The sequence below is a fragment of the Maylandia zebra genome, linkage group LG16 (assembly GCF_041146795.1).
Source record: "Maylandia zebra isolate NMK-2024a linkage group LG16, Mzebra_GT3a, whole genome shotgun sequence".
NCBI lineage: Eukaryota > Metazoa > Chordata > Actinopteri > Cichliformes > Cichlidae > Maylandia > Maylandia zebra.
Window position 1 is genome coordinate 20,213,063 of NC_135182.1, and position 16,027 is coordinate 20,229,089.

Consider the following 16,027-nt stretch of genomic DNA (forward strand, 5'->3'; position numbering starts at 1 on the left):
GTTTTAGCAACTCCTGAAGAATAAAGGGAAGGTAATTGTTGATTTGTTAATACAGTGTCACGTGATATGTAAACTATGTTGTTCCGCCCCCACCCTTGCTTCCAATACAGCAAAGCAAAATACTCCTTGAGGAAATGTTTTGGTATTGGGCGGGTGAGCAATGAAATGGTTCCAACCAACCATTTAATCTTTGCAATTACTCGGAAAAAAAAACTTAGAAATATGATTTTAGACGATGATTTCAGTGCCACGAGCGGCTGCTGAACAGAACATGAGCACTTGGGATGCCACCGTGAAGCACATATCAAGGATAACAAGTTGATTGTGTGGGCTGACTCATGCAGTAGCATGTGCGCATGGAAGCACTGAAATGCTAGATAGATAGATAGATAGATAGATAGATAGATAGATAGATAGATAGATAGATAGATAGATAGATAGATAGATAGATAGATAGATAGATAGATAGATAGATAGATAGATAGATAGATAGATAGATAGATAGATAGATAGATAGATAGATAGATAGATAGATAGATAGATAGATAGATAGATAGATAGATAGATACTAAGTTTGCGTTTTGCCTTTCATGTGACACAATGAAAGGCCCAGTAACCCTGACCATAATTCTAACTACCTTTTCACTGAAATTGCACGCAAAAACCTTAAATTGTGCAGACAAGAAGTACGAATTCGTCCTGCCTGGCGTGCTGTATTTATACACAATGCCACTATATCAGGATAAACGGACATAAAGGGGCACATACCTTTAGTGCACGCAGGGCATTGTATTTGATATTTGATTGTAGCCCTGGTTTCCTCGTAATGCCTGCAAAATACCCTTTATTTGCGCTGGTAAAGAGCCAAGGTCTAAGCACAGAAATAAAGTTACGCATGATTGAAAATTCCCACTGACTTTTAGAGAAGTATTTTTGTCTATTATTTTTATTATTTGTATTTATCTGTCTATCTATCTATTTATTTATTTGACAAAACTTGCTCAAGAAACTTGAGGTAGGTAGATCTGAACACACCAGTTAAAGATCACCATAAAGTCACATATGAAATTCACTATAGAATATTGGTGCCTTCATCTCTGTGTAAAATTATGCTACGCTGTAACCCAACTGTGCCAAAATAACACTGAGATTCTTGTAAAATGTTAGTACCTTTACATAAAATGGAAAATACTTCCGTCTGCTATCATTTTGTAGCACATTTGTTCTGGTAATATCAAGTGCTTGGCTAAATTTAGAACAACCTCGGTTTTGTTTGTAGTTTTCCGTATTTATTTATGATCGTACTGTTGGGATATGTGGGAATGTACTGTTGTGGGATACTTCAGCTACACGGTGTAATTGTGCGTTATACCAGCTTTCCTAATACACCCATAATATCTCCATACCATATTATTTTCGAAAGGACGCCTGTAATTCATGGGGAGTATATTGCACTATTTTCTTTGGTATTACTGCATGTTTTATATAAATTATTTGTTTATTTTTTTTCTTGGATACAGTATTCCCCTGTGACGTGAAATTGATTTTTGTTTTAAATGACACTGACGACAGGGAGGATTTTGTGGTTATGAATAAATAAACAAAACATCCCTAAAATGTAAAATAAACATTTAATCATGCTGAACCTGTCGCTGTGATCTTTTTTATTTTCTTTTGTTTCAGGTTTTTTGGATATGTCTGGAAATGTTTAGCATTAAAGCCAAAGCTTCTGAATGGGTTTAATTTGATACAAGATAAAAGACAAAAGCTTTAATAAACCTGTTTGATTATGTGAGATGTTTCGGCTTTAATCCAATAGGTGGCAGCATAACATTATGCATATATAGCCTTTGTATCGTGTCATTATGTCTTTACTCTGACCATTGTAATGTTTTTACTGCGGTAGGAGCTTTGCTTATCTCCAGTAACCATTTGAGTCGTGTTTGGTTTCCTGTGCAAGAAGAAAAAAAAAGATTATCAGGAAAGGAACCATGAGATAATGTCTCCAGAGTCTACATCGTCATCAGTACCTAGGTATGCTAAATATAACAATCACATGAACTGATGTTTTACAAAGCCGATTTTAAGGGATTAAAATTATATGTGTTAGACTGAAAACAACGTTTTTTCAATTAATTAAAAGTCCAGTGACGCTGTTACATTTATTTCATCCAAGAGGGAAACGTTATAAAATCAGACGTTTTGGGGGGGAGGGTTTGCAGTTTATACATTTTCTGTTTTACATTTCATAGTTTAAAAACTTTTAAAATATAGACTATGCGAGGTTTTAGATTTAAACTGTCGTAAATAACTTGTTGGCCTATAATCAGTCAAATCTCAAACATATCGCACATTTGATTCGAAGGCATTTTGAACCTTCCTGTCACAATTTAGGCGCTACAATCGTTTTTTTGCAAAGTGACCTTAATTCTTCTCAAACCTTCATTACAAATTTTCTTCACCCAGCTCAAAACCTGAAAAAATGACATTAGAAATGTCTTTTTCACGAGATCTGGCCAAGACGGCTGCGCAAAATGCAACATAAACAGAGTTCTGTAAAAATATTTGAAGTTATCAACGTGGAGTAACGTGGAGCACAGAGGAGATACTTATAGATAGCCTACTTACAAAACAGGTTCTTTAATTTATATATAACCCCTTCTTTATCGATGTTAGAAATAAAACACACACAGACATCGGCCATCACTTTTTTGCACGACTCATGCGCCATGTGTTTTCAGTATTCAGAGTAACTCACGAGACACTACAATGAAACTTCAGCAAAGAAAAAGTCAAAAATAAAAATCTGAAAATTGTCGTTTATTACATCATCATTTTAATGTGACTACAACTATTTATATGACTAAAACTAATTGAGAAGAAAATATTAGGATTAGGAACAATTATGTGTGTGCAGATGAACGGTTTTACCTGCGCCCACGAATTGTTCGTGTTTCCTACGAGTGTTGCCCAGAATCTGGTGTTCACAGCTTCTATCGAGGCCAAATGGATAGCAGTCATCAGAAATGCTAGCTTTAATGCTAGAAAATTAATATAATAACGCACATGAAACGTGTGTGAACCTATATTTAGGAAACGTTTTGCTTTATAAAAGTGAGCTTTCGGCTGCAGCCAAGAATCACAAAATTACAGACTCCGACAATTTCAAAATAGAGTTTTAATGTCATTTACTGTTCTTCGTCCTTCGTGTTTAGGGTGTCAGGAGCCAAACTGAGGATACTCAGTCTAGCTGTTTCCAGTCTGGCTGTTTTCCTTTGAGGGCTATCCGCCGTCTATTGTCCTTGGTAATAAACTTGCTGCTTCCCTCGTTCAAGTTCTCATGGCTGAGAAATGCTACACTGAATTTTCGCAGTTATTTCTAAGTTTTTTTCTGAGTAATTTCGCAGCAATTTAGAGTCATTGGAAGTAAAAATAAATTTTTAAAAATGAATAAACATAAAAATATAGCAAATTTAAGAGACTGTAGACTTACATTCAGCTTAAATTTCCATTATGTAAAATATAAAGCTCCGGTCACCTAACAGAAATAATAACGTGAGATGTTGCATCGGAGAAAAAGCTGATTATATTCTGAGAAACTGTCGCGTTCATTTGGGAACACTTGACACCCTGGTGCCTTTCAATAGAATTATCTGAAGTAATGGACCTGAACCAAGAGTTCCTTCGAGGATAGTACTCCCACAAATGTGGTTGCTGTTTTTTTTTTCTGTTTTCTGTATTTTAATGGGGCTACCGAAAAGGATCACTGTCTTTAAAAATTAGGTGTGCTGACTCAAATACATCAGTGGTGTGTATTTTTGGAGCTTGGAGTCACAGTTTCTTCTCAAATATGCTGCGTCACAATTAATTTACTGATGGTGAAAAATCGTTAAAATGCCTCATATGCATTGGGCTATAAAAGCTACCCTATGTTATAAGGACGGTGCTGATGCTGCATTATAACTTTATCTCCAGTGCAGTCATGATTTTGTATAAACGTGCCACGAAAGCACTGCAAAGAAATGACACAGTTAACATTTCAAAAAGTGGTCCCAAAACAAGGGTGGGGATAGTTTCCAGCATACATCACAAAAGTTGTAAGTTTTATGGTGGAAAACAGTTACTACTGTGTTATTTAACATTTAGTTTGCCACATTGTTTAGATTGCAGTCAATTTTCTCACTACTGACAAATTGTTTCTTTTTGTCTTTGGTCTTTTTTGTGTGTGTAGAGTTGATAGATGAGGTGGGGCGTGGTAAAAGTATTGCTTTAATGACATCAGGAAAAGACGAAAATTCTCAACAATTTAGATAAAAAAAAAAACATATTTACATGATTCCGGTACAGTGTTTCCTTTTAATGGCTTTTAAAAGCATAAATAAAAGTACCGGAAAATGCTCATGTTTTGTATCAACGAAGCAGAGGGTTTAAATGTGAATGTTTCATCATGGCTTTCATCTCTCACTCAAAACGTCCTGTATAATCTTAACCTGGTTGACTAGTTAAAGCAAAATAAATAAATAAATAATAAGCAAGCATCGAAATACTTGCAATAATGCATCATAACTCGACTTGTGGGACAATGTGGCTTTCAAATATGGTCGATTAGGACAACATAATATGCTCCCCTTTGTTATGCAACTGCATTGACAAGATAGCGCCACTAGATGGACCTCTCACTTCAAGAAAGAAGTCTACAAAGTCGTTTTAACAGTGTATATGGATTGTTTTAGCAATATCAGAAGCACTAATGATGGTGTAAGTGGTTCTCTCTTCTGCACATTTTAAAAGGAGGAGGATCATGTGAAACAACTTTATCTATCACTGACCCTGTCTGCAAAACCAGCCCCATGTTATCATACTTCAAGTGTTGAAACAAAAAATAAAGCACTAAGCACAGGAAGTTCTTAAAAAGCTGAGAGAATTGCCTACACAAGTGAGTTAACACTCTTTTACAATATCACACTTTAATTCTCTTGATTTTATGAATGACTAATATCACACACAATCCTACACATACATGATGATTTGGTGTCCCACATAGCTCAGTATATTTGTCACTTTGATTATTATTTCAAGTAAGCTCAGCATCTTTGATCATTGATGGAGGTACATTATTTTACAGCCTCGTGTTATTGTTCACCTCTAATATAGGCTATTAGTAATCCTTCAGTTGCCTCGGATTTACTCCCTGGTTATCAAAACAATATCTAGGATTTATTAACTTAATATTCTACTATCACATTTGTATGTTTCACATATTATTTTTTGTGCAAGAGCTTGAGATGCGATGAGGAGAAAACAAGTACCAGTAAATCTTTGCTAGCATTTGTTAACATTTATTCAGTTGTGAGAATTGTTCTTAGCAATACCCTGGGTGCTCGTTTTGTATTCTTCACCTAGACATTGTTTTACCATGGATCAAGATAACTACCTAGACTGTGGTGCCAGGATGGATCAATAATTTTCCAATGCCAAGTGCATTTGCTCAGTCTGAATGTAATGGGAAAATGACTCATTCTTCATCTATTGCACTTCAAACTGCAAATGTGAAATTTTTGTCACTGTGGATCATATTTTAATAACCAACTAACCTTTGTTTTTTATAGGTTTGTTGTGTAATTTTTTTTATTCTTTATGTGTGTGTCATCATGTATTTATCTTTCACTCTTCATTGAATAAATTCCTCTTTAATGCAAAAACAATTAACAGATGTTCGAGGTATAAGAAGATTTTTTAGAAGGTAATGTCCACTGATCAGGGGCCAACTGAAGCCACTTAAGAGCCGCGAAAATGCAGTTCCACTAATGGTCACTAGAGGAATACTGATACACACAAATCTACTGAGGTTAACTGGGAAACTCCCCAAACTTCTCCCATGTTTTATGGTCTGTGGTTCATTATCCAGTTTGAAATCCATCATCTCACAAAGTTGATATTAGAGATTATGGGGAAATATTCAAAGCATGTAAGCTTAATTGGCAGGTGTCTTAGTTAAGAAATGACAGCTTGTCCCATGTCCGTTCCACCAGACTCTTCCTCTCTGCCCACACTTGTATTTTCTGACTTATTAAAACAGACACGTTTTTCTGAAGTTTTAGCACAATGTGAAAATAAATGTTCGGTTTTGTGTTTCTAATGTCTGTTTATCTTTGTATGTTTGTGTGGTGACACCACTGAAGAGTAACTACCACAAAGGTAGTTTTGTGTGCTTGGGCAGGTGTTTATATATCTGTCCATCTCTTTGGAAACAGGTTTCTAATGTGTTAACACTCCAATTGTGCATTGCATACTGTAGCAACATTTGCAGATGTAAAGTTTGAAGACTGATGTTGTACAACTCTTAAGCACCACTGCCACTGTGTGACCCCAGTGCAGGATGGTCACCAGTCCCGAGTCCCTAGTTTATTTGAGTTTAACTGTACATGCATTAAATCTGATCTTATGCTTTTTCTGTGTCTTGTGACTCATCGACACTAAACATGTGAACAATTTATTAGCTGTTAAACTCATTTGTGCTTTTTATTGCTTCACACTCCACAATGCATACTTTGATATAACATTATTGCATCAATGTCATTTCTGTCCACTGTAATAGGCAAAAGAAATGGCACATTTAATCAATGTTTGCTCTCCGGAATAAATAAATAACTTATTCAAGTCAAGCAATATGAACTTTTTTTATTCACCTGATTGCATTTTATCCCATTCTATAAGATGCTGTTTCCTATACTTTTTCCAGATTCCAGAATATCTGTTTTTACCTTACTTTACAGTAAAAAAAAAAAAAAGTTAATTATGTTCACAAATGGAAAATCTTCTTAACAATCACAATGTCTGAAAATTTCTTTCACATAAGAACAAAGGACACCTTTGCTACTATGAAATTGCGAGTAGATATCGTCACACACAATGATAGCAAAATCTTTGATTACACATATTTTCTACCAGACCTCACCTTCACTACCCTAATTATCTATCAATGAAGAGAGAAGTAATCGATCAATACCTGAAGAAACTCTTTGTCCAAACAAGCTATCCCTTGCACATAAAAACACACAGAAATTGTGTGCATGGTGACTCCACATGACAGAGAAACGTAACTGTAAAGTACAAAAAAAGGAGAGAAACAACATATAACCTTTCATCAGCACAACTGCAGCCTTGCTTTCCACCCGGTGATTTGGCTAATACTATGAAAGCTGCAGGTTTATATTTATAGGCTCCAAATGTTCCCAACATATGTACATAGGTAAATTCTGTGTGAAAGAGCTCTGGTTCTCAGTGCAGCTGCACACTTTAAGTCATGAAATGTGATAACTCAACACATGTGCATCTGTGCAATGCATCAACTGCTGAGGAAAACCTTCAGAGTCACCTCAAGTCATCCACATTAAAGCCTTCATGTCCGAGTGTAAATGTAGCAGAAAAGTGAGGGAATGCTTATTCCTCCACACTGTGCATGGATATTAACACTAACTCCTGTCATAAAAGAAGGTAAAGGTGTATAACTTTAAAAAAGAATTATATATGTAATTGCACTCTCGCAACAAGATGACTGTGACTTAATAAAATTGAACTTCAAAGGAAAATTTAATCAAACAAATCAGTGGCAAGATTTATTTTCTGTCACAGATTTTTTTTATGTACAGAAGAAAAAGATTTGGTCTATTTCTCTGAAATTTGCCAAAATTACAGATTACAAATTACATTTTTATAGTACATAAACTTTTGCACTGTAGGACTAGCTCTCTTTTGTTGGATGGTGCCTGTGGAAGAGTCGCACTGCAGTAGCTGCACATCCAAACCTTTCCTGTCTTCTACATGTCATTTGTATTCATGCACATATTAAGCATATCATTTTTTATGCCCAACCTCCAACCAACACACACACTTAAAAAAAATTCATAAAAAGATCCATCAGCTGCAGAATTAAAGCAGTGCATATGCAAATTATCTAATTATATTACATGTAAATTCCCAAAGCTCTGGGGGAACAATGCATTTCAGTGTCTTATTTCAGTTTAACAATATTTGTATTTTTTTTAAAACATATTGTGTTCCCAGACAGTATAACAAATGCATGTAACTTGCTTTAGATTTGTGTAAATTTAATTAGTTGGTCTTTTACTGCAGGTTGTAAAACATAAAAATAAAATCAACAGCAGTTAAACAGTGGGCTGGGTCCCTGATTAAATGATTATGACTTGTGTGGATAAAACAAACGAAAAAGGGGGTGCTGATGCTGCCATGTTGATACTTAGTCACGCTTTCACTGTTAGTTACTGAAAAATAATAATAATACAACAAAACATGGGTTGGGTGAATGATTTCTTTTTCAAACTGCAACACAATGCAAGTGATACAAATATATTATAGCCCACAGTCAGCTGATTAACTCCATTATATTCTTGATAATACAGAGGACACTGTAAAATAGGAATAAAGCTCTTTCAGTTTCCAGCTGCTTGCAGCTGTTTTATAATACTCTTGTGGTAGGCTCATTACAGTATTGATCTATTAAACCATTGTCATAGACACTAGTATTGGCTGGCCAGACACAAGTCAGGACTTAAACTACAACCAAACATCCATTCAACGTCTCATTTCAATGCAATTAAAATTAAAACCTGCAGGAGGCGCCAGAGGACGCGCATAGGATTATCTGAGGGCGCCTTTATAGTGTTTTCACGTCGACAAACTAGTCCAAGCACGGGTGTTATGTGCTCACATACAGTTAATATGTTAAATACTTTTCTGTAATTGTCTTATGAATACACCCTAACTACCTTTCAACAGAAACGATTGAAACGGACTAAAAACTGGATATAATACTTCAATTAGATAAGACATCCTAAAATGCCAGAAATGGCTGTGTAAGATATGAAATCTGAGTAATTCAGATGAATTTAATGCATAAGTCAATCAAAACGAACGAGGGAAACGTAACGAGAATTAGCTGTAACGAAACGGCTGTTATTACAACAGCGACGTTTCGATCGTCAAATCATAAAAGCTTATATAGACCCAATTTGGCTAAATTAATTTTAAAAGTGGCCTTGTGTTAACGAGCAGCCTTCATACTATGTGTACTGATAACTGTTTGTGTGTGCTGCTGTAAAAAAATAAATAAATAAAATAAATAAATAGAAAATCCAGGCGCGATTATCGCAACGAAATGTGTCGTTCACGATTAAAGAGCTGGGTGCAAGTCCCCCAAAAAACGGAGAAAAACACATACTTCATAAAATAAAATAATAATAAAATAAAACAAATCATCAACGTAACACTATCTGAAGAATAACACTCTTATTCTCACGTCACTGCTTTCCAGCTTAATCTGATTGCACTTCGCATTCTGATTAAGTCGCAAAAATGGCAAAAATATATATATAAAAGAAAAAAGGGGAATAAAAGGAATAAAAAAAGAACAATGATTAGGGAGGGGGAGGGCTGGAAGAGAGGAGGCAAACAATGGAGAATCAAAGCATAATAATATTCCTAAACGAAGAGGGAAATGTTGCCTCGCTCATTTTATTAATCAGACTGTCAATTTCACCCAAGAGGCCAAACCCAAGAGCGATCTACAACAGACTCAGAGATCAACCCAGGGACAAGCACCTCGCTCCTCACTTCTCTCTTCCTCTCCACTTGGATATTATTCGTCTGACCGAAGGCCGCCTCCATCATCAAGTGACAGCCCTCTCCTATTTATTTGCTTATAAACCTGTTACAATAAATGATCATTGGAGCAACGTCAGCCCAGCATTTTAACAACGAACAGCAGCCACTTTTGATGAATGACATTTTGCTGCTGTGGGGAGGATGCACGGCTCATTTTGAGCAGTCGCTCGTCGATTGCGTTTAGATTCTTTCATTTTTGCGTCTTGCTTATAAAAAGGTTTAGAGACAGTTATTTAGACACAGTTGCAGGAGTTGCATGCGGATTTAGCTCCGACACAACTCATTGGTGCTCCAGCCCCCTGGACAAGTGTTGTGTGTGTGTCTGTGTGTGTGTGTGCTTTTTTTTCTTCTTCTTCGTCGTCGTCGTCTTCCACGGCTTAATGATGGAGAGGATAAGAAAAGAGATGATATTGATGGAGAGAGGTCTCCACAGTCCTGTCGCCGGGAAGAGGCTCGCAGACACGCCTGGAAATTCAGTGCTGGAGGCCCTGGAAAACTCCCAGCACGGCGGACGACTAAGCCCGAGAATAACTTCCGCTTCCCTCCATGGAAATCTTGGGGACATCCCGACGAAAAGCAAATTTGAAATTGACAGTCTTTTCGGTACACACCACGGCAGTGAAAATTCTTCCTCGGCGGAGATTTCCTCGTCAGAAAGCAGGAAGAAAATGAGCCTTTACTCCGAAGTTTCGCAAGAATCAGATATTAACAGTGATGTGGAAGTGGGATGCCCTGCGCATCGCTCCCCGAGCCAGCACAAGGAAAACAATAAAGGTAAGATTTTATTTTCATCAGTTTTTCTCTCGGCAATCATTTTGGACATGAACATTACTATTATTGTTGTTATTGTCGACTATTTATTTTATCCAAGGACAAAAAATTCCAAACCAAAACCCTAAATTATTATTATTATTATTATTATTATTATTATTATTTTATTATTATTATTATTATTATTATTATTATTAGTTACACAAACGTCTTGTTATTCTACTACACTGTGAAATCCGGTAGGCCCACTCACAAGTAAAGCTGAATTACTATTATTAGTATTAGTATTAATCTTATTATTATTACTGCGAAAGTTTTATTTTTTATTTATTTTTTTAATTTTCAGGTTTTTCAGACAGTAGCTCTGGATCTTCCAACACAAGCTCAAACTCCCTCCAGAACATGAACGGTAATTCAACGGTGGGATCAAACAATTCAAATGCCGATCAAGTCAGAAGGTATCGGACTGCTTTCACCAGAGAACAAATCGCAAGACTGGAAAAAGAGTTTTACAGGGAAAATTATGTTTCGAGACCGAGAAGATGTGAGTTAGCGGCGACGCTAAATTTGCCCGAAACTACAATTAAGGTACGTTGCAAAATTAAGCTTGAATAAATATTCCTCTGTGTGTGCGCGCGCGCGTTGTGTGTGACGTGCACGTGTTTTTGTGCATGGAAAGCAATGATGTGACTATTTAAAAGCAAACACATTAATAGCAACAGTGAAAATACTCTGCAGTTTAAAACAGGGGCCGTGTTATCTTTATTCGTGCGCATAAAATGGTGCAGACATTTTTTTAATTTATTTTATCTTGCACACACTCACACAAAATGCGATTTTACTAAACAGCTAAAGATGTGGATAGTGACAAATTTTACGTTATGGATCCAAGTAATTTGTACATTAATCCATTAAAACAAGAATAAGTGCAAAACAATATACCCCCCTTTACTTTAACGGATTGATAATACTGCAATAAGCCGATCATTACTTCGAGAACATTTGCATGAAACATTTGAAATCAGCGCAGGTAACGTGTCTGTCCAGCTCAGCTCTTCAGAGGTCTGAGCTTGAAAACAACATGGCAGCTTCAATATGGGGCTTGTTTTGACTCTGTGTGCAGGTGTGGTTCCAGAACAGGCGGATGAAGGATAAAAGGCAGCGTTTGGCGATGTCCTGGCCCCATCCAGCAGACCCTAGCTTCTACACTTACATGATGACGCACGCGGCAGCTACAGGAAGTCTACCTTACCCTTTCCACTCGCACATGCCTCTACATTACTACCCGCACGTCGGTGTCACGGCAGCAGCAGCGGCCGCCGCCGCCACCGGTGCCGCCTCGTCACCTTTCGCCACTTCCATCCGCCCCCTCGATACCTTCCGAGCGCTCTCCCACCCATACTCACGGCCAGAGCTTCTATGCAGCTTCAGGCACCCGGGACTCTACCAGTCGCCTGCAGGCCTGAATAGCTCGGCCGCTGCATCCGCGGCGGCTGCGGCCGCGGCCGCGGCAGCTGCGGTAAGCGCTCCGTCAGCCACCGGGCCCTGTTCGTGCCTGAGCTGCCACAGCAGCCAGGCGGCAAGCGCATTGGGCTCCAGGAGCGCCAGCGCTGACTTTACCTGCACAGCTTCCGGGCAAAGATCCGAGAGTGGATTTCTGCCGTATTCTGCTGCGGTTCTAAGTAAAACTTCAGTCCCGTCACCAGACCAGCGAGAAGAAACTTCACTTAACAGATAACTGATCACGCAGCCAACGCGACCGTTTCCTATTTTGCTCCAGTCCTACTTTTAGGGGTGGGGTGGGGGTATTAGGCCTACTACTTTAAATGGGGAGTCCCACCTGGGCGATGCATTAGGCGGTATCATAAACACACCGACACTCGAAGATTAAAAGTCTAAAAGTGATTCAACTGGAAGAGACTGTTTTTATTAAAACAAACACTGATACCCAAAACTCTGAAAATTTTGCAGCTAGTAACTTTTTTAAAGGCTTATGGTCGTGTGTTGAACTATTTTTACGGGAGCTACTGGATTAATTTACACATTTGAGGGGAGAAAAAAACATTTTAGCTTTTTTATTTAATAATGTCCCACTGCCTCAATAAATGTATCATATTTATATTTTTTCCCCAAATGAAAACATAAACTTCAACTTAAATGTCCAATACTCTGTGTGACAAACCCAGCCTTGGCTATCTCGGCTCCTTTAGTTTTCGGATAAAAATGTGAACTAATCATGCTTATCTAAATTTAGATATAGCAGACGGTCTACTTTTCTGCCCAGCAGCATATCTTTCTTCACTATAGGTCTAATAGACTGAGATTTTGGCAGCAATAGCTTCTCCAACACCCAGCCTCGGCTCTATAGGGACACCTCTAATCAGCTAGAAGGTGCATATAATTTTGCACCGCGTCTTTCGCGTCAAGTTTTATGTTAATAATGAGAGGATCATGACAAAAATTGCCAATCATGTACCTAGATGGAGCTCCTTTGAATACATGACTGTAAGAAAGTTCCTCGTTTTGAGACCCGCTGTCAAGTGCTAACAACCCGCGGAGGGAAGTCATTAGACATACAAAAGACCTGGAACAAAGCGACAGTCCTGGCACACAGAACGCACTGTATGAGGATGCTGTATCTGACACATGGACGGTTATAAAATATTACACACAAAGTAGCTTTCCAGGACCCTTTGATTTTTTCTGATAATGGCAGATACCTCGATATATCAGTCTCTTTTATTTGCATTGCTGCACCTCATTATATCAATCCAGTATTTTCATACGTGGGCTATCTAATCCCTATAGGACCTCTTCACCCACAATGACGGGACGGAGCAAGGCGAGAGTTCAGATAAAATAGCCTGGCTTTACAATCTGTCTGCGCCTGTAAAATGGCTATGTGCATTTTAGTTGTTCCTGTTGGGACATCACCAATATGTTAATTATAAAACATGTGAACTGTAAATCGTTAAATATTTTCCAAATAGTCCTACTGATAGCTTAAAACTGAAATATTGATCCGGAAAAATGTACCACGAAATGTGGATGGTAGGCTATTTTTAAAACTTTTTTTTAATTTATTTTGTGACTTGTTGAATGTTTCTTTTTAAATGTTAAAACACTGGATCCCATAGCCAACAAACTGGCTTGTAAATTCACCAATGGTCCAAACTCATGACCTGTTTTGGGGGTTTGTTTGTTTGTTTTTTCGTGCAAATTTATACATTTACTATAGAGATGGAGAAAAATTCTTATGATCCACTCAAAAGAGGCTTGGAAGGGCTGATAAACGGGCACTGAAATTAAATGGAAAAATCTACTGGCCTTTGTCCCCATGGTCTCTGTTATAACTCTATATCTCTGTATTTAAAATATCAATGACTGTATGAATTTAAATATTTTAACTTGAAAAAAATGTGCAATATGAAATGTAAATTATGTTATTTATTGATCGTGTTTGTTCTTGGAAAGTAAATAAAAAAAGTCTTTACACATTTCCGTTTCTTCACATGAATGACACATTTTTAAAAAATAATTGTAACCCTGGATGCTACAAATTATTATGATTAATTTTGAATTTAACTGCTTAAAATAATGTAAACATTTTTTCTGCGTATGCTTATAGCGACATTGAAGGCACAGGCTTATTTAAGTGCCGCTGCACCATATCTATACCCAGTCTAACATTAATTAAAAATACGTGGAAAGCTACAGGGAATATGAGGCCTGCCATCACGGGTCATTCCGGCCCTATAATTTACCATTATTTTTACATTACCTCTAAATGATACAAGCTGATACTGTCGTTAATTGCACTTGGTTAAATATAGCCTACACCAGAATGCCCCCAGGGGACTTCAAGATAAGTTGCTTTTTTGAACGTCCCCATTAAAGAAATAGGATTAGGGGAGCAAATATGGGCGTGATATATCACCAGGTTTACTTGCTCTTTACTAAAGAGAGGGCTGCAACCCATGCAACAAAGGCACTGAGATAGATGGAGGTGTAAAAAGGAAAAGACAGAGGCCAGAAAAACACTGTCCACAATAACACGATTAGTTTTGTATCCAATGTGCAAGACAGAAAAAGAGAATTCATCATAATGCAGAGGACTGTCTGTCACCTTCACTGAATGGTTTTTGACAAGAAAATAAATCTTTTGGGTTGTTTAATATATTTTATATTTTCTTTATTTCAGTGCTAATAGAAAAACCAAATTAAAATGTCCACCAGCGAAATAGAAATGCAAAGATCGATGATCCTGCAGCTACTGTCCAATCACCCCTATTTAATTGACTGTATTTTCAGGGTAATTGAACTGCTTGTTGTAAATTGAGGATTTTATAGAAACGACATGAAAACTACATTTACTGACATTCATCGCATCTTTGACATTGATTATCTGATCAGCGCCGTGTCATGCTAACCTCCAATTCTTCATTACACACTGTTTATGAGCTGTTACAGAACAACTTGCTTGTTCCAGAGTGATTGATTGCCTTATTAACGCGTGTTCTTGTAAGTGTGACCGGACTGATTACGATGCATATGTTTAGAATAATGTTTCATTTAGCTGACTGCGAGTAATGCAGGGTGACAGCTGCTGCGGGAGGACAAAAAACCTAAACTACAGGGAGCAAGCGGGGCCAAAACGCATTTAAGGTGGAACTAGAAGACAACACACGGCCCTGTGGTCAAATAGTCGTTCAACGCCACATAACGGACTGGCAGCTCAGCTGGGTCTTCAGTGAGCCAACTGGGAACTAAAACAGCTATTTTGTTACTATTGTAGGTTTAAAAGCATAAACCCGAGTCCATTGTAGCGTGCACTCCAGCTGAGCGTATATAAAACATATATGATACAGTAAAAGTGACTTCCCAGCTATTATTTAAAATGGTGGCGAAACCTATCAAGACAGCAACAACCAAAAAGCATCTTTGAGGTAGACGTTTTCATATTTAGCTAACATATTTCTCCAAACTCTTGGATTAAACGCACACCACAAACGGGAGCCTGATGAGATTTATGCCACCATTATGCTTCTAAAGTAGTCTCTGCTCTGTTTGTCTCAAATCATTGCCTCTGTTCAAATGTTACTTTCATATATTACATGGCATTAATTCAACTATAGCTCATTAAGACAGAATGAAATGGTTAAATTAACTTATCAACTCATAATGATGATGAATGGGGTATTAATTCAGATACAAGCTGGGTAATTTGCAATTTTGCGCGTTTTGATGGTTCTCAAATAACATTTAATATAGCGGGTCATCCCCTCAATCAATTACATGAACATGTGAGTCGGTCGTATGGAAAATCCCCTTTTCATGCATATGTATTGAAACATGTTCTCAATTATTTTTGGAAATTGCTTTTATAGGTTTTAGAGTGATTCTTTCAGTGGTTCTTCACTCTGGTTCTAGTTAAGGTGGTACTCCAAATTGCCACTCTTTTTTTCTGAAAGGTCTGTTAAGCCTGTAGTGTTGCATTTTTAAAAACCATGTGTGGAAAACACGATTTATTAGGAAAAGAAATTCAGCGTTTTATTTTAAACCCTTTTTCCCG

The 16,027-nt window shown here is 37.4% G+C and overlaps 1 protein-coding gene across 1 annotated transcript; it reads left to right on the plus strand.

Moving 5' to 3' along the window:
- The first annotated feature begins 9,604 nt into the window (after nt 1-9,604).
- evx2 (even-skipped homeobox 2) lies at nt 9,605-13,933 on the plus strand. The gene is made up of 3 exons (XM_004557762.3): nt 9,605-10,458; nt 10,802-11,043; nt 11,579-13,933. Exons 1-3 carry the CDS (start codon nt 9,801-9,803, stop codon nt 12,191-12,193), a joined length of 1,515 nt encoding a protein of 504 aa, XP_004557819.2. The 5' UTR covers nt 9,605-9,800; the 3' UTR covers nt 12,194-13,933.
- The last annotated feature ends 2,094 nt before the right edge of the window (nt 13,934-16,027 follow it).

Excerpts from the sequence above, each read along its gene's own strand:
- evx2 (XM_004557762.3), top strand. The coding sequence starts at position 9,801 with ATGACATTTTGCTGCTGTGGGGAGGATGCACGGCTCATTTTGAGCAGT. Across the intron at positions 10,459-10,801 it reads GCACAAGGAAAACAATAAAG|GTTTTTCAGACAGTAGCTCT; the intron begins GTAAGATTTTAT and ends TTTAATTTTCAG. Across the intron at positions 11,044-11,578 it reads TGCCCGAAACTACAATTAAG|GTGTGGTTCCAGAACAGGCG; the intron begins GTACGTTGCAAA and ends CTCTGTGTGCAG.